Raw genomic sequence first — 20,194 nt, forward strand, 5'->3', positions numbered from 1 at the left:
TTGTACTTCCATTCTAATGATGGCAACATATTTACCATAATTCGTAAGACATGCTGATATGGCTGATCAGCTGGTGATGCAGTGGATGGAGTGTCAACCTGGGATGCTGAGGACCCAGGCTTGAAACCTCGAGGTTGCTGGATTAATTGAGGGCTTACCAGCTTGAGTACAAGGTTGCTGCCTTGAGTGTTGGGATCATTGACATGATCCCATGGTCTCTGCCTTGAGCTCAAAGGTTACTGGTTTGAGCAAGGGGTCACTGGGATCCTATCAGTATATCCCTGTCTGTCTCTAATTAAAAGAATAAAAAAGACATACTGCTATTACTTTAATTGCATTTAAGTATGTTGAAATTTAGCCTTTTCAACTACAAATACTGATCTTTTGTTGTTGGAACAGTCTCCTTTTTTAAAATTTTTATTGTTTTATTGGGATATCATTGCTTAATACAATTGTGTATTTCAGCTATACAGTTCTATAATATGTCATCTATATATTGTGTGTTTACCACCCAAAGTCAAGTCTTCTTTTGTCATCATTTATCCCCCTTTACCCTCTTCTGCCTTCCCCTACCCTTATTCTACAAGACAGTTTTCATTGATTTTGTTATTAAATTTTCATGTCCTTATTGGCTTTAATTTTTTATTTATTCACTGATACAGCTTCTTGTGAAACCTTGATAATTTCTGTTTTTTAGACATTAAATTATGTCCATGTCCTGATGAATTATCTTCATGTCTTCATAATTTACAATGCACTCCTAATAGTATAGATTCAAAATTAGAAAGTTGTGTGCATAGTATATAGGAACAAACATTTTAAGAAAAGAAAGGGGATAATTAAATGACATACAGTAGCAACTATATTTTAATAAAAGAATGATAATATGATGTACAGAGATATGTTATAGAATTAGACACCTGAAACCTGTATAATTATGTTAACCAGCATCACCCCCATAAATTTAATTAAAAAGAACCATGTGTGTATTAAAGAAATTATGAGAAAACAATGAAAGAATGAAAATTTCCCAATTAACAAATGAGTAGACTGGACTGCCTTCATTGCCAGTCTGATTAATTATGTAAGAATTAGGATTACCATTTCTTCAGTCAACTAAAAATAGACTACCAGAGGAAAAGCCATGAAAAGTGCTTTGAAAAATAGTGTGGCACTATATAAAAAGCAATACAATTTGATGATAATGTTGTTTCTTCTGATTTTAAAAGCCTTTTTGTATTGTCTCTCACATATAGTCAGTCTATAAATATTTTCAGTAATGAATTCTCCCTTTTATCAAATACTTCTGAGGCCTCTAAGTTGAGTCAGACATTTTCTCACTTTCCTTATTATTACTAACCTTGGAATTAAGACTTATTCTTTTTAAAGATAAAGGTAAATGACTTGTTTGACATCATCTTGTTAATTAAGGAAATTAGGAGTATGAAATTATGCTTTCTTTATGATGTAGAAAATCTTTAGCTGCAGCTGCTGAGATACTTTAAAATCAAAATAAGTATTCTCTTTCAAATAGTAAAACATTTTATTTCTCTGTACTTTTTACTTTCATGTTTGAAACAAACATTTATGTCAATTGGGAAATAGATCACCTGCTAGTTTAGATGCAGGTGGTAAGGGAAAAGTAATTACTCAGTTTTTGAAGACTTTTCACTGATTTCTCCTATACTGAATGCTTAATTATCACATATTAAAGAAAAGTAAAAGCGATAAGATAATTCCAAAATGAGAATATCTGTATAAAATAAGATTTCATGTGTTAAGAACCCACAGCTTTTCATACAAAATAAAGATGTGTAAGATAGTGGATATTCCCAAATTTAGAGAGGTACAGAGAACTTTTATAATATAGTGAATATAAGCATCTTTGCAATTGCTTCTTGAATACATAGACTATCAACCACTCTGCAGTCTAATATTCTTTATTATAATAAGAGTAAGCTGAAATGACTGTTAACTTGCATGGAAGAAGAGGAGAAGATAAGCAGAAACACAAATAGAAAGCAGATATTCCACAAACAAGCTGCAAGATAATAAAGGGTGACCATCTAAATGCAGCTTTGGAGTTTGTTGCTAGTTAGTTGATGAAATATTCCATTTATTTTATTTCTTCTGGAGCATTTCTTTTTAAATTATACATAAAGTAGGCATTGAAAATTACTGACTGACATCCTAGGAAAGAAGTACCAAAAGTTTTCTGAGTAAATAGATTTTATTTGAATTTATATTGAGTTTACACTTTTTCTTCCCTTGAAATTGAGTTTTTTTTACACTATCTAAAATAACCTTATAATTGATATAATTTGCTGTATAATAATCTTTGAGAAACAAAATTATATAGTATGAAAAGATTATAGTGCTTACCATAACAAAGAATTTCAGAATTTAAATATGAAACACTATCAGCTATGATTGGTAAGTTTTGTAAACACAAAACTTGATGTTTCCTTTTTTTCCCCTATTCTGTTTTTCATGGTGGTAGTAAGGAATGAGTTTAAAATATGTGTTTTACTTTCTTTACCAATTTTTCATAGTTCTTAAATCACAGTGGTCTGAAGAAACATAGAGAAGAAGAGCACACCCCTCTCTGTCTCCCTAGATACACCAAATCTTTCTTGGGAAAATAAAACAGCAATTTTTCATTGTGATTTTATCATTTATATAGACATATAATTGATACACTGAAACCTAACTTATTATACTGTACTGTCTCTAAAAGCAATACCGTATGGTTAGAAGTATGTACAAATAGTTGCTATAAAAAATAAAGTGTGAGTTAAGGAAGGAATTATTCAGTCAATATAAAGAATATCAATTTAGGCTCTTCCTGGTGAGATATATACATTGTTTTCTCATTTAACCCTAAAAAGTGAATATTTGTATCATTAGAGGAAACTGTATTATATCCAGAAAGCAGTCAGAATATTATATTAATGAATATTTCAAAATGTGTACTTTGAAGCACTTTACTATAATATAGCAATTAGAATTCTTTCAAGTGACTTATTACTTATACATGCATATATTTTTAATTAAAGTTTAATGAGTTCTAGTATGGACTTTATATGAACTATACTGCTCATTTTAATAACACTACTAAGCTTAGATGATTTTAGTCACTTAGGTTACTTTCAGTCATATCACATATATTTAATGTACACATTTCTATATATAATCGATTTGTATCTACAACAGAATGTATTCATTTAAAAAAATACAGGTTGAATTTGACAGCTATGTGTGCCCACATAACCACCACCATAATCAAGATACAGAATATTTTTATGACCCCCACAAAAGTTACCTTTGTCCCTTACAGTCAACTTACCTTTACCCTCAGCTGCAGGTGATCACTGTAATTTTTGCATTACTGCAGATGTGGATTTTTCAGCCTCAGCGCTGTTTTGGGGTTGGGTAATAGCTTGTTGCCAGAGTGTGCTGTCCTGTGCATTGCAGGGGTTTTAGCAGCATGGCTGGCCTCTACCCACTGGATGCCAGTACGACTCTCACTGTACTACCCATGCCCAGTTGTGATGACCAGAAACGTCTCTAGACATTGCTGATACATTTCCTGGGGAACAAAACTTAGTCCATTTGAGAACCGCTGCTATAGATTAGTTTTTCTTATTTTAACATTTCAAGCAAAAAGAATCATATAGGATTCTTTCTTTGCATCTGGTTTCTTCTCTCAGTAGAATGGTTTTGGGATTCATCCTGTTTGTTATATATACCATTGCTTGTTGTTGTTGTTGTTTTTTAACTGAGTGGAATTCCTCAGTTAAATCACTCATCTACTTCTTGTTTATATATTCTTTAAATCCTTAAAAATAGCTGCTTTATAATCTTTGTTAATTAATTCTATCACTTTAGTCCTTTCTGGGTATTTATATTAAATCATTTTTCTACTGGTTCTGAATCACACTTTTTCTTTTCTCATGTTAGCAAATTTTAAATTAAATATTGGGCATTATTAATTTAACGTAGTTGAGTGAGTGCTGGATTTTGCTGTCTTTCTTTGAAGAGTAATGGGCATTTTTTGATATGCAGTTAAGTTACTCATGGGTCAGTTTGATCTTTCAAGGCTTTTGTTGTTGTTAGGGTGGGTGTAGAGTTGCCTTTCTTTATGGCTTAGTTCTTTTGCTGAGGTGTGACTATTTTGGCACCTCTGTAGAATACTCGAGCAGTCAGGAGAATTCTTCACTCTGATTGGAATTTGGACATTTCTTAGACCTCTGTATATACTCTGAAAATTGTCCATTCCACAACTCCCAGCTGTTCTTTTCCCATCCTGTGGTGTTTCACTCCTTACCTACACAGCTGATAATTGTGTAATCAACTTGACAGTGACTTAGGTTTCTGAAGTTCTTTCTCTGGTCTTCCTCTCTAGTACAGTGATCCACAAATTTTAGCCTCCTTAGTCTCGCTGCAGTTTAACTTTCCTCTCTTCAATTGAGCAAGATCTGTGGGATCTCTCTTTCTGCATGGTAATTTTAAAAGTGCCTTGAAGAAGAAGACAAGATTAACTGTAAAGCTCACCTCATCGGTTTCCATTTTCTCATGTATGACAGTGTTACACTGCCTATTGGCTTGTGTTTAAAAACAGTCTTTTGATATATTTTATCCAGTTTTTTCATTGTTTACAGCAGGAAGACAAGTTTATTCTCTGTTTCTTCACCATGACCAGGAACAAAGCTGATCTTTAATTTTTTTGTGTGATTACAAACAGAAATTTTGGGAAACATCAAATTCTATGCATCATTCATATTTGTTCTACTCACATAATCACTAGAGTTACCATTCCAAGATACCATTTTTTAAAAGATTTTATTTTCACTTATTGATTTAGAGAGAGGAGAGAGGGAGGGAGAGAGAGAGAAGTGGAGGGGGGAGAAGCAGGAAGCATCAACACATAGTAGTTGCTTCCCATATATATCTTGACTGGGTAAGCCCAGGGTTTTGAACCAGCAACCTCAGTATTCCAAGTTGAACTTTATCCACGGTGCCACCACAAGTCAGGTCTAAGATACCATTTCTGTGGTTCCATTTCCCCTTGCCTTATTTCCATATTGAGCCATTGCTGGAGGTAACATCATGGGCCTCTCTCTGGACTTTCTCATTTATTCTACAGAAAGTTAGGACTTGGGAGAAGGAATGGAAAAATCTTGGATTAGCCTATTTGTGGGTTATACTATACTTTCAAGTTAGTCTATTTTTAGGTTATATTTACACTTTTTGTAACAAGAGCAGTCAGGTGAGGTCTTTAGTTGTGTCTTGGTCTGTGATTGAGTTGGTTTGTTCAGTTCAGGGAAGACATTATTAGTGCACATGACAACATATCCAATAATGATGCCTTATTTAGCTGTCTCCGTACTAACATTGATATTTTGAACTTCATTTATCTACTATCTCAGTTGGCCCCAAATTTGGAGGGGGAAATAAGGGAATTTTGTTTCCTCAAATATAATATCACAGATATATATTTTTCAACAACATTATATCAAATTACTAAATATTTTTAACTGTGAGGAATGCAAATTGAAAAGCTCATACTTCCACATACATTTGGGGGAAACCATAACTAGAAGTATATAAATAATTCACTTGTCTCTCTAAGAGTCTTTTTTTAATTGAGAGGAGGGGAGATAGGCAGACTTCTGCATGCACCCTGACCTGAATCCACCTGGCAACCCCATCTAGGGCTGATGCTTGAGTATAGAGCTATTTTTAGTGCCGAAGGCTGATGCTCTCCAGTGTAGCCATCCTCAGCTCCCAGGGCCATGCTTGAACCAATTGGCACTGGCTGTGAGAGAGGAAGAGGGAGAGAAGAAGGAGAAGTTGGGGGAGAGAAGAAGATGGTCGCTTCTCATGTGTGCTCTGTCCGGTGATTGAATCTGGGATGTCTGTATGCCAGGCTGATGTTCTATCCACAGAGCCACCAGCCAGAGCCTCCCTAAGAATTTTATAATCACTCTCTCTATAGTTCATCAGTTCTTTATTGCCTCAAATCCAGTTTTCTGGTATCTAAACTGGGCTCTCCAATCCTTCCACCAACTGATACTGCTTGTTGGTACTGTTTATAATCATAGTACCTTGTGCTCTTTTCCTTAGGATGAGGTGATGATAAAAGCAAAACAAAATAGCAAACATGAAAGGAGAGAGGACAGCAAGAGGAGGTGTAGAGCAGGAGGGAAGAGGGGAAGGACACCATGGGTTTTAAATAGCAGGTAATTTATGAATAAGCTATGTGGACATCCTTTATTTGAAGGAGATGGTAACAGTTATAAAAGACAGGTTCAGAAAAGATGACACAGAGAGAAATAAAGATGAAAAACAAGCAAATTGAAATTGTCTCTTCAATAATATGCTAGTAGTGATTCTAATTAGGCTCTAGGTAGTTTGTTCTTGGGAAATAAGTAATGTACATATGTAAATGGAAACTATAAAGATTCCATTGTAAGCAATTATATTGTCTTTTACCTAATTTATATCAAGATACATTTAATATTAAAACTTTGTTATTAATAATTTTCAACAAACTTATAAGCTTTGATTTTTTTGAATTTAGATTAAAGGGTTTGAGAATTTTTATTAAAAGGAAACTTTTCTTCTTTGATTCAATTTACTTTTTCTGTCGTTATTGCTTCTGTTTAAGCTATTTATGAAAAGTTACAGGATCATTCTGGTCTTGATAGTCAAAGAGAATATATTAGATTAGTACTAAATATCAGAATTATATATTCTTTCAACAAAACAATATTTTCTGGTTTATGTGTATATTAGTGAAAGTATGCATATATTTGTTATATTTATTTATATAGCCATGTGTTTATACAAAAGAGCTTTGATATGAGAATGCTTTTTTGGTGACCTAATTGCCAAATAAGGAAATATCTTATAAATTATGATTTGTATGTTTAATCACATAATTTTATATATGATAATCATGAGGACTATGTGAGAATACTTAACTGCTTTTTTAGGATTAAGTAAAACCAATTTAGATTGTAGGAATGATATATATATATTTTAATTACACTATGTGTATTATCTATGTATATATATGTGTATATACATGCATGCATAAACACATATATGCACACACACATATGCTTCATGTCAGGTAAGTCTCATGAGGACAGCTGACCTTGTCTGTCTTGACTATTTTGGCCACATAGGAGAAGCTCTGTATGTACTTATTCAATATAGTTTTACAAAGATAGGGTAGAAAACTAAAATCATTGTTGTATATGAAAGACTAATTTTTAAACTTGTAAATATAAGAACTTTTTTGTTTTTAAAGAGAGAGAGTGAGGGACAGACAAATAGGGACAGACAGACAAGAAGGGAGAGAGATGAGAAGCAACAACTTGTTGTGGCTCCTCAGTTGTTCATTGATTACTTTCTCATATGTGCCTTGACCAGGGGGCTCCAGCTGAGCCAATGACCGCTTTCTCAAGCCAATGACTTTAGGCTCAAGCCAGTGACTTTGGGCTTCAAGCTAGTGACCTGTGGGCTCAAGTCAGTGACCATAGGGTCATGACTATGATCCCATGCTCAAGCCAGCAACCCCACTCTCAAGCTGGTGAGCCTGCACTCAAGCCAAATAAGCCCACATTCAAGCCATTGACCTCGGGGCTTTGAACTTGGGTCCTCAGTGTCCCAGGTTGAAATTCTATCTGCTGCACCACCACCTGGTCAGGCTATAAGAACTTTTTAAAATATATATATAATTTTATTCATTGTAAGAAAAGGTAGAGTTGATTGAAATTCTCTCTAGTATTAAGTTGACCGCTTGTAATGGTAATTTCCTTGTATATCTTCAGCTCAAGGTATACTTTAAGTAGATGTATTTTGTAATATTGGAATTCACAGAACACATTTTTGGGCAGAAACAAGCTTTGACCCTATTTTTTCAGAAGGTTCTTGTTCACTCACTCCCCTCCTCACCCCTGCTCAAATGTCCTTTAAGGAGAGTGGCATGAATTCATATGACTACCTATACCATCCGTACTCTGGTAGAAAATAAGAGAACATCTTTGCTTCTTTTTCTCCCTCTCGATTTTTTTACCTACACTCTGTGTGGGATAATATATATATATATCTTTGTGTGTGTGTGTGTATGTGTGTGTGTGTGTGTGTGTGTGTGTGTGTGTGTGTGTGTGTGTATGTCCTTTTTTGATGACATCTAAGCCCTCTTTTACTTAATTATTTGTAGATGTTTTCTAATACAGAATCTTATGGGAATGAGATTAAAGTAGAAGGTAGAAATTTTTTTTTTCCTTTTTTGTATTTTTCTGAAGCTGGAAACGGGGAGGCAGTCAGACAGACTCCCTCATGCGCCCGACCGGGATCTACCCAGCACGCCCACCAGGGGGCAATGCTCTGCCCATCCGGGGCAATGCTCTGTCGCCACCAGAGCCATTCTAGTGCCTGGGGCAGAGGCCAAGGAGCCATCCCCAGCGCCTGGGCCATCTTTTGCTCCAATGGAGCCTCGGCTGCGGGAGGGGAAGAGAGAGACAGAGAGGAAGGAGAGGGGGAGGGGTGGAGAAGCAGATGGTCGCCTTTCCTGTGTGCCCTGGCTGGGAATCGAACCTGGGACCTCTGCACGCCAGGCCGACGCTCTACCACTGAGCCAACCGGCCCAGGCCCATTTTTATGAGCTTTTAATAAATGTTATAAATAGAGCTGGCCTGTGGTGGCACAGTGGATAGAGTGTTGACCTGCAATGCTGCGGTTGATGGTCCAGAGCCCTGGGCTTGCCTGGTCAAGGCACATATGACAAGCAAGCAATGAACAACTAAAGTGAAGCAGCTAGGAGTTGATGCTTTTTGCTCCTCTACACCACCCGTCTCTCTCCTCTCTCTGTAAAATCAATAAATAAAATTTATAAAAAAAATGTAGTAAATAGCAATAGATGGTGTAAGATGTAATTAGAAAAAAATGTTTTCCTTTGAAAGCCATATACTGTATTTTTTCAAGATTTTGTAGCTTCACATGCTTAACATTAATATTTAATTTTCAATATATCTAGCATGTCTTCTAATAGTACATGCTATCTTTCTTATTAGACAGTGATCTTGGTAAAATTTTATTACACTTCAAGATGTCTGGTAAACAAACTGAGTGGATAGAAAACTGCCGAAGACACTTTTGCGAAGTGATGACCAGCAAACCTGATCTAGTCAGTGGAGCTGGTGAGTATGTTGTTTACTTTTTCTGGGTTTTTGTCTGAGAATTATGTTAATAAAAGCTATATTTCCTAAAGATTAGTGCCAGCATGTCTAGAATACAATAATACTAATTTCAGAAGTCCATTGACTTCTTTGAAACTTGTGATCCTGAAGAACAAAAATTAAAATGTGAGATTAGTAAGCTTTTTCCAAAAACTCTCTAAGAGGTCTTGGTGAATAAAACTGAAACACTGATTTATCTTCGCCCAGGTAACAGTTAGCTTGGTTCTACCAGCTTTCACTTGCATGTACCATATGGCTATATTTGTGAAAATATATTGAATTTTTTTATTGACAGATATTTTTAAATTCTGCCACATCCAGCTAGATAAATTTAGTGACTCTAAGGCAAGTTTGTTTTGAGGAAATAGCCACATTTTTTAAACTAGTAAACAAGTTATTTTATATTCACATATTTAAATATAGTACATTTGTTTCCTAAAACCATCACTTTTTAATTAACATTATGTTGAGTACAAAAGAAGGTCTAAGATGAAGGTTCTAATATAAGCTAGATTTATTGAAAGCTATAATTTAAAATAATTGTCTATTTTTTAAAACATGCTTTATGGTTTTCATATTTGTATTATATAAAATTAAAAATGTAAAATAAAAACTATTTTTTTGGAGAAATATTCTAGAGAATATGATATATATCTATGGAAAGAAATCAAACATTAGTCTCAAATTTAGTATAAAGTGAGCCATTAAACCATGTTTTACCATAAGATATTTATAAAATATGTATCATAAATATATATTTATCATTGGTTACATAATAGAATATTTAAAATAGATTACCAGTGAGTTTTACACATATCAAAAGGAACAGAACAAATTGAGGAAGCAGCAGCTTGGTATAATGTTTAGTTTAAACATAATAAGTGTATGTATAGTTTCTGAGTTTCCTCTTAACGGGGAGAAACATTAACCGTTCAACTATAATCAATCACTATGAAACAGGATAAACAAGCAGAACTTTGCTGTTGAAACTATGTTCTGTTGGAATCTTGTGGAATCTCATTCATTACCCTGATCAGGATCCACTGTTATTAGGTTGTGAGCTACTTTCAATAATAGATCTAGACCTCTCTACCCAGCATTGTCTAGTAGCTTACACCAGACTCTTACTTTTCACAGCAACTTTATAGGATGGTCTATATTTTGTGGTTAAGGAAAGTAAGGCCTGGAAAATTTAAGTATCTAACCCAGTTCTCAGTGACAGAGTCAAGAAATGATCCCAGACTGACCTGTGGTGGCGCGGTGGATAAAGCGTCGACCTGGAAATGCTGAGGTCGCCGGTTTGAAACCCTGGGCTTGCCTGGTCAAGGCACATATGGGAGTTGATGCTTCCAGCTCCTCCCCCCCCCCCTCTGTCTCTCCCTCTCCTCTCTAAAATGAATGAATAAATAAATAATTAAAAAAAAAAAAAAGAAATGATCCCAGACAGCCTGATACCGATATCCATGCTTTGTATCACTTTGCTGTCCTACCTCTTTGCTCCTGATCTTTAGTGCTTAAAGTTTCACACATCGGAGACAGATAACATTTATTAAATTAACACAGGTAAGCATAATACTGATTTAGATAAATTATGATAAAATTTTTAATGACTGTACTATCTCATCACACACTGGTTTCCTATCTGTAAACTAAGATGAATTACTTTTGTAAGTGAGCTTAATATCTAAAAATTAATCAAATGTCCGCTTTTGTGAGGCAGGCATGCTTACTTATATATTTCTGTGTATTTGCATACACATGAACATACTGGCTCTGTAATCTGGTTCAACTCAGATCTTAAACATGAGCAGTCTACAGCCATCAAGAACCAAAGATTTTAAGATTATCATCACCTATTCTGCAGTTTCTCCCTACAAGCTCTGCATATGGCTTTGCAATGTGCAAAACACCACGTTCATTCATTAATAGTTTTCCATGATTGTAGTAATGAGTGAATGAATTAGTTTTAATGTCTTTATACATTTCTCTGTAAATTATAAATTCAGTTAATCTCACTATAAGTTATGACTCTATAAATCCAAATAGAGATAGACAAAAGGAAATTCAGTTGTTGAGAAGCTTCTTGTTTATTCCAGTTTGCTCCCCACTGTTGGCAGCTGCTAACCTTTGTGCTAATGGTAAGGAAGGGAGGAACAATTCAACAGTAACCTTTCCAAATTGATTGAACCCAGGCCATCTAAACAGCTACAGGAGAGGAAATGTCTAATTTTCTGAGTCTTGGGATTCTGGTATTTCCGGAGTTTTCCTTCTAGGTTTTCAGTTTATAAAAATAAGTGAGATAATGTGGATGTACAACTGCATGATATTCCTGCACTGACTTGTAATGAGTCACTGGGGGAAGCAATAGGTTATCTGACCCAGAGCTCACAGGCTCGAGTTAATAAAACGTAAGTCAGATTCATTCTTTTTATGACCTTATTTTGGTCTGTGTGTATCCCTCTCCTCCATACCACCCCATCCCATTATATCCCAGACCTTTTTTTTTAAGATAGAAATAAGTAGAACATGTTTGCTGGATCTCTACTTAATTTTTTTATTTTCATGTTTATTCAGCACAGAGGGAGAACATAGTTAGACACTCTACTCCATTTCTTGGAATTTTAGATGTGTTCATGAGCTACCTTTTTTATTCATTAAAGCACAGATTATGCCACAGTTGTGTGTTTCCCCACCTCATTGTCTGAAAGATCTCTGCAAGTCTGACTGACCTCCAGTTTCTCCTGAGTCGACTAACCTACCCTTTGATGTCTGTTCATCCTAAACAGTAGATTTTACAATCAGTTACATATTTAATATTTTCTAATATTTATGTCTGTTCTACACTCATGTCCCTACTAAAACAAACTTCTGTATATTTTATATTATCTCCTAATCAATAGTCCTCATTACTTTTATTTGAGACATAATAATTACATGTATGATTTTAAATATATTCTAAATATGCCCTTTCTCTTTTGTTCACTAATATTGATAACATATTTTATAACCAGAACATTGGTGTAAGGTACATATAATTTGATTTGGTCACAAGAGGTACAACATGTCTGATAGACAATATTGGAAACTGTGGTATATTATTTAACTATAATAGATTTTGTATAACCATATTCCTCAGATGCCCAAATTATCACACTGGGACTGTTTGGAGTGTCTTTTTCTTTCTTTCTTTTTTTTTTGTGTGTGTTTTTTTTTTAAATAATTTTATTTTTTTTAATGGGGTGACATCAATAAATCAGGATACATATATTCAAAGATAACAAGTCCAGGTTATCTTGTCGTTCAATTATATTGCATACCCATCACCCAAAGTCAGATTGTTTTTGTATTTTTCTGAAGCTGGAAAGGGGAGAGACAGTCAGACAGACTCCCGCATGCGCCCGACTGGGATCCACCCGGCACGCCCACCAGGGGCGACGCTCTGCCCACCAGGGGCGATGCTATGCCCACCAGGGGGCGATGCTCTGCCCATCCTGGGCGTCGCTATGTTGCAACCAGAGCTACTCTAGCGCCTGAGGCAGAGGCCACAGAGCCATCCCCAGCGCCTGGGCCATCTTTGCTCCAATGGAGCCTTAGCTGCCGGAGGGGAAGAGAGAGACAGAGAGGAAGGGGAGGGGAGAGGTGGAGAAGCAGATGGGCGCCTCTCCTATGTGCCCTGGCAGGGAATCGAACCCAGGACTTCTGCACGCCAGGCCGACGCTCTACCACTGAGCCAACCGGCCAGGGCCTGGAATATCTTTTTCTTTAAGCCAGCCACTTTGTCCTTTTAAACTCTCTTTTTCTGTTTATCTCTGAAAGAATCCTAGCTTACTAACAACAATGAAGTTGTTCAGACTCATTTAACCTCCTTCTAAATGTAGAACTTAAGGGATTCTATTTCCTTTTAGCGGGGAATAATGTTAGGGGTTAAATTTGAACTTCAACAATGCAATTTAGATTTGTTCCACATAACTAAGACAATAAGATTACATGAGCCGCCTGACCAGGTGGTGGTGCAATGGATAGAGTGTCGGACTGGGATGTGGAATGACGCAGGTTCGAGACCCCAGGTTGCCAGCTTGAGTTCAGGCTCATCTGGCTTGAGCAAAGCTCACCAGCTTGGACCCAAGGTCTATGGCTTGAGCAAGAGGTTACTCGGTCTGCTGAAGGCCTATGGTCAAGGCACATATGAGTAAGCAATCAATGAACAACTAAGGTGTCACAACGAAAAACTGATGAGTGATGCTTTTCATCTCTCTCTGTTCCTGTCTGTCCCTATCTATCCCTTTCTCTGACTCGCTCTCTGTCTCGGTTAAAAAAACAAACAAACAAAAAAACCCAAACTCCTAAAAAAGTGTATTTTTCTGTTATTTCTAATTTAATTTTTGGTATATTTTAGTTTCTTTTTATTTTCTTTGAGTGTTTAATACAGTTTTCCCTTTTGACCTACCATTTGTTTAAATTTTAATGCTATCCCAAATTTTAAAGTATATCTCTATGTGAGATACCATGGAAAATCTCAATATATATATATCTTTCTCTCTTGCATTTTTTTTCTTTTCTGATTGTTTTCACTATCATGCACCCAGTCACTAAAAGGAACAATCTAGTTTTACTTGACTTCTCCTTTGTGTACTCTGACTCCCATCCTTTGGTTACTCATTCTTACAGAATTGATTCCCAAGTATGTCTTTTATCTGTTCTCTCTCATCCTTATCCTCTGCTACTATTTAATTCAAGTATTAACTATTCAGAAATTGGAGCACTATTGTCTAATGCTTGATTATTTCCAGAAAACCAGAAATGTTAAATAAGCAAAAGGAAGATATGGAAATTAAACTATAATTTGATCCTTAATATATTAGCATTAAGTTTTTATTTTTAGCTCTAAAGACTTAATACCTATCATACTATTTTCTTTAGTCTTTTCACTCAATGCAGTATTTGTATAGATTTTTTTCATGCCAGTAAACATACTTCTACTATATAATTTTAAATACTTGACTGTACACCCAGTACAGTGTACAGATGATGTATTGTAGAGTTGTGTACCTAAAACCTCTATAATTTTGTTAACCAGTGTCATCTCAATAAAAAATAAATGAAAAAGATCTCCTTATTTGATTCTATGGCTCTGATTCTTTATTATGCTTTCCTTATCACAGTTGACCCCCTTGTTCCCTAGCCAGTGAAGATTATCACATTTCAGTTCAAATATACAGTAAGGAGACCAAAATCTTTAGTGCTAGATTATCTGATAATATCAACGCAATAAACACTTAAAAAACAAGAGACATAGTTAAAGTGTAGACCAGTGGTAGTCAACCTGGTCCCTACCACCCACTAGTGGGCGTTTCAGCTTTCATGGTGGGCAGTAGCGGAGCAACCAAAGTATAAATAAAAAGATAGATTTAACTGTAGTAAGTTTTTTATAAAGATTTATTCTGCCAAACTTAGCGAAAATCCGACATAAAGTACTTGGTAAGTAATTATTATTATGTGCTTTAACTTGCTGTAACTCTGCTTTATAAATTTTATAAAGTAAAGTGACTTCCCTACTTTATAAATCATCATTACTGTGGAACCAGTAGGTAGTTAGAAAATTTTACTACTAACAGAGATACAAAAGTGGGCGGTAGGTATAAAAAGGTTGACTACCCCTGGTTTAGATTGTTTGGTATAAATAGACAAAGACATTAGGGCTCATGATAGAAACCATTTAAGTGGCTATGGTGATGTGAACAAAAGCCTGAGTTCTAAAAAAGAGGATCTTCAATGGCTGGTGCTAAATGAGCAAAGCATTGATTCTTTTGTTCTCCCATTCACTTTAGTCTTGTGATCACCATTATGTGTCATTGTTGGCCTGTTCTCATCAACATTCTCTCAGTGGCACCTGCCCATCATGGGAATGTTACTAAAGCTACCTTTCTCATAAACCCTCTTATTGGTGTAGCCATTCAGGAAAAAGAGGATTTCAGCACATTTTCTAATTGTTTTGTCCCCTTCTGAATTCTTCTTTCATGCTTCAGAATTATTAGTATACCCAGATTACTCTTCAGGTTCTTGCATTTCCGTAGATACTAAATTGGCCTATCTTTTATCTAGTTGTGGCTATAAGCAACTGTACTTGATACAATCACATAATTCTCCAGCACTTAATACCAGTTATGTGGTACACAATATAAGAAATTTTTTCTAAGAGACTAAGAATTAAAATGAAAATTTTGTGTGTTGTAGTCTAATTTATGTGATGAAACTTATATTCAGCCTTTAAGGAGCCTAATAATCATCATGAAACTAGTACAGGGTGACTTCTACTTTTGAAAGTTGAGGTAAATGTTCTTTCCCTTGTCTCTTTTACTATGTATTGTACAACTAAAATTTCTGGATATCACATTGAAAATGAATATATATTGCTCACAAAAGTTAGGGGATATTTATCGCTTATATTCATTTTGAATTATCTCCTAATTTTTGTGTGCAATATAAGATGTCTCTGGAAGACGGAGAGAATAAATCAGACTGGCTAGGGACCTTAGGACCCAAGGAACATCTCAGAGGTGAGTTTCCTGTTTTTTGTTTGTTTGTTTATTTGCCTCCTATATCATAGATTGAGTGATTAAGAATGCTAACAGATGCAGAAAAAATAGGGTGGCGGAGTCATGATGGGGGCAACAAAAGCCTGCTCTGTCTCTCCAGAGAACCAGGAAGAGGATAGTGTACCAAGACAGCAAACTTATAGAAAGTAACCACTTTAATCCAGGCAAATACTACAGAACACCCCTACCAGCCAAACCTGGAGTGTAGCCTGGACATCCATCCTCACCTCACAATATTGTGGCACCCCTGCCTCCTCCTGATCAGATGGTATCAGAGAGGAAACTTAGGTAGAGAGACAGGATCTTCACCATCACCCAGTGGTAATGAGGATACAGCCTCTTTTTCCTTCACACGTGGATTTGTTTAACACATAAAACAAATTTAAAAATAAAAAGTGTCAGCAAAGAATTAACAACAACAACAACAAAAAGACCAAAAGGAAATTTTAGTGGATTGAAAAATACTATAACCAATTAAAAACTCAATGGATGGGTTCAACAGTAAAATGGAGGGAACAGAGAGAATAATCAGAGAACTTGAAGATATTGGCAGAGAATAAACACTGAAAAATCAACAGAGCCCCAGCGACCTGTGGAATTGTCACAAAAGACCTAACATTTATGTCACAGGAGTCCTGGAAAGAGGTTGGGATTACAAGTTTGAAGAAGGATCACTAAAAACTTTCCAAATTTGCCAAAGATTTAAACCTGTGGATTCAAGAAATCTTGAGAGGGTAAATCTAAAGAAATCTTCACCAAGACACAATATGGTCAAACTGCTGAGAACTAAAGACAAAGATAAAACTCTTTAAAGCAGAGAGAGAAACAACATCTTACCTACAGGGGATAACCAATGCAAATGACAGTAGACTTCTCACCAGAGAAGATGGAGGACAGAGGAAGGGCATGACATCATTCTTGTATTGAAAGCAATGAAATATCAACCTCAATTCTGTTGTATGGAAAACGATCTTCAGAAGTAGTGAAAAAATCAAGACATTCTCAGATGAAGAATTTGTCACTAGCACACCTATTCTAACGAAAGGAATAAGGAAGTTGTGTACCTATGTGCTATCTTTGCAACTTTTCTGTGAATCTATATACAAAATGTATTTTTTTAAAAAGTACAAAAGAAGAAACATGAACTATGTCAGAACATGAAGAAAAATTGTGCTTATAACATTTTGTATGACAAGTGGAGAATGGTTGGATGATGTACAATTGCAAAGTGCTTGAAACCCATTTTGTAGAGTTTTAACTGAATGGATGTAGAGGAAAGAGAGAACCCTGGTTAATCTTGAATAAGCAGGTTTTCAAAGGGCAGACATCTGATGGTTACATGAAGGATGAATTTATTGGGAAATGATTGCAATTTTCTTGTGATCTGATGATATGCTAACAGTGATAAACAACTAAAATATAATTTAAAAAGAGTGAGCACTGAGCTGTCCTTGTTTTGGAACCAGCTATGGTGATGGCAACGCCAAGCAAGGGAGAAAGAGCACAGTGTCAATACCCAAGGATCCCTGAAGAGTGAGCCTTTAGTTTTCTCTCACAAGAAAACCCATGTCTCCTTTTAGGCATATAAATATTATGAATATTGGTGTTATAGTCTATTCCCATCATGGTCCAATCCCAGAGAATAAATTTAAAAAAAATAAAAGGCTTATAATTTAAAATCCTTTATAGAAATTCCATGTCTGTCATTTAAGATCTACATAAGAGAAAACAATATTCTATTGCTTACTTTCTGGATAGTGATATTTCGCATTTTTTTTTAAAGTTAAGAAGTGTTTCATGACATGAATTTAATCTCTTGAGATATATAGGTAATAGTATTTTCATTGAATTGAAGAGCTTCACTGCCCTCGAAATCCTATACTGTGCCTACCTGTCCATCTCTTTCTCTCCCTTCAGCCTCTGCCAAGCTTGCTGTTGATCAGTTATTTTAAAACAGATACATTCAGTTTCAAAGTGTATAAAGCAAATAATATGTACTGGTTTTGAAAGGACGTGAGTTATTCATTGATTTTGGTTTTGGAGTTCACATAATTTTTTTTTGTATGTGCAAATTATGATATGATATTATAGTCTAATTAGTAATTTTCTTTCTGTACTAAAGTCATTTAGCGAATTCTGAAGTAATCCTTCGAGTATCTAAAGATAACAGATGATTCTTTTCCAATTTTACATTCATAGGTTCTCAGTGAAGCTATTAAAATTTAATTTATATCTGAAACATTGTTAAGAATGTTAAAATGGTATGTGTTTTGAATTGGGCTCCCTTAAGGGCATAACTAAGGAAGTTCAGATGCATTACCACATATTGTTCTTGTTCTTTAGTATTCTAATTATTCTCTTGTTTATTACAGCTTTAGTAGAATTACTTGAAAAATTTGTGTTTCATCTCTCTGAAAGCCCATCGGAATGCTACTTCCCCTCAGTCGAATATGCAGGTACATTTTAAATTATTTTTATTTACTTACTCATTTTAGAGAAGAGAGACAGAGAGAGATAGAGAGAAGGGGGGAGGAGCAGGAAGCATCAACTCTCATATGTGCCTTGACCAGGCAAACCCAGGGTTTTGAACTGGCAACCTCAGCATTCCAGGTCGACGCTTGATCCACTGCACGACCACAGGTCAGGCCAGAATATGCAGGTACATTTTGAATGTTTACATTTTGAATTTTGAAAAGTATTGAGTGTACAAATAGTTAATGTTTCATAGAAACATGTAATTAGATTACAAATATGCACAAATTTCTCATCCTAAAAATCTCTCATACATTTCGGATGTCTTTCTATCTCTTCTGTGCAAATGTCTGTAACTTTCCTTGTAACTTTCTAACTTTTTTTATCTTTTTTTTCTGTCTACCCCTTAAAAGTTGTTTTTCCTAAAGGTGATGTCTTTTATTCTCCCTTAGTGATCTCATCTGCTTGTATTATTATATATACCTCATATACTGAAGGATCCTAAATTTACATCTTGTACTCAAATATCTGCTATAAGCTTTACTTTTATATTTACAACTGATTAATAGGTACACATCACCTGGATGGGTTACAGAAATGCTCAAATTCCAAATGTTCAATGGGGACCTCACCTCATCATAACTTACTGATATACATCTTCCTCTTTCCTTGTCTGTTTTGATGGGCATTACAATCATCCATCTAAGCCAGAAATTGAGGAATGATGAATTCTTTTAAGTCCATATTTCCCTACCAATCACCAAATCATGTTAATTATATGTTTTTAATATATCTCAAATTTATCTACTTACCTTGATTTCTACTCTCCTTTATGTTAGTTCAGGCCACCTTTACTTTTTGCCTAGTGTATTACAACAGCGTCTTTACCTGGAGTCGCTAATTGCAGTCTGATTTTTTTTTTCAAAGGTATTCTTTTTTTTTTTGTATTTTTCCGAAGTTGGAAACCGGGAGGCAGTCAGATAGACTCTCACATGCGCCCGACCGGGATCCACCCGGCATGCCCACCAGGGGGCGATGCTCTGCCCATCTGGGGCGTTGCTCTGCTGCAATCAGAGCCATTCTATCGCCTGAGGCAAAGGCCACAGAGTCATCCTCAGCTTCCAGGCAAACTTTGCTCCAATGGAGCCTTGGCTGCAGGAGGGGAAGAGAGAGACAGAGAAGAAGGAGAGGGGGAGGGGTGGAGAAGCAGATGGGCGCTTCTCCTGTGTGCCCTGGCCGGGAATCGAACCTGGGACTCCCACACTCTAGGCTGACGCTCTACCACTGAGCCAACCGGCCAGGGCCTCAAAAGTATTCTTTATGCTGCTTCAGAGTGACCTCTGAAGCCCAAATCTGAAACACTCATTCCTCTATCCCATAGAAGCTCACTGTTGACCACTGCATGAAGTATAGGCCTCTTATTATGAATACCCAAGTCCTTAAATTATTCTTGTCCTTTGTTCCTCTCTAGTATGCTCTTTCTCTCCATGCCTCATATTTATTTTTCAGGAAGACTAAACTGTTAGCGGTTTTGCCAACTTGCCCTTCTATTAACCCCTTGTCAAAGCTGTTGTTTGCAAGTATCTCCCATTTGGTTGGCTGCCTTTATTATTGTTGTCAGTTTCTCTCACCACTTTCTAGTTTGAAACATTTCAGTTTGATATAGTCACATTTATTCATTTTTGCCTTACTTCCCTTGCCTTTGGGGTCAAATTTATAAAATGCTCTCTACAACCAAGGTTTGTCAGTTAAGTACTTATGTTTTCTTTTATGTAATTTGTTACAGATCCTGTCTTTAGGTTTTTTATCTATTTTGAATTAATTTTTGTACATGGGGACAAACTGTAGTGCAGTTTTATTCTTTCGCACGTGGCT

General features: G+C 35.8%; 1 protein-coding gene and 1 non-coding gene across 5 annotated transcripts in view; one reads left to right on the forward strand and one right to left on the reverse strand.

The window, feature by feature from the left end:
* The window catches only part of TBC1D32 (TBC1 domain family member 32), a 233,294-nt gene that overhangs the window by 142,205 nt on the left and 70,895 nt on the right, over positions 1 to 20,194 (forward strand). For all 4 annotated transcript variants that reach the window (XM_066373353.1, XM_066373356.1, XM_066373355.1 and 1 more), the window contains 2 exons: positions 9,087 to 9,212; positions 18,220 to 18,303. In XM_066373353.1, coding sequence (XP_066229450.1) covers positions 9,087 to 9,212; positions 18,220 to 18,303 — 210 coding nt within the window. The remainder of the gene's footprint in view (positions 1 to 9,086; positions 9,213 to 18,219; positions 18,304 to 20,194) is intronic.
* Positions 19,548 to 19,623, reverse strand: TRNAS-AGA (transfer RNA serine (anticodon AGA)). Its single transcript has one exon. It is a non-coding gene; the product is annotated as a tRNA-Ser (tRNA).

Source organism: Saccopteryx leptura, chromosome 3, assembly GCF_036850995.1.
Source record: "Saccopteryx leptura isolate mSacLep1 chromosome 3, mSacLep1_pri_phased_curated, whole genome shotgun sequence".
NCBI classification, from domain to species: Eukaryota; Metazoa; Chordata; class Mammalia; order Chiroptera; family Emballonuridae; genus Saccopteryx; species Saccopteryx leptura.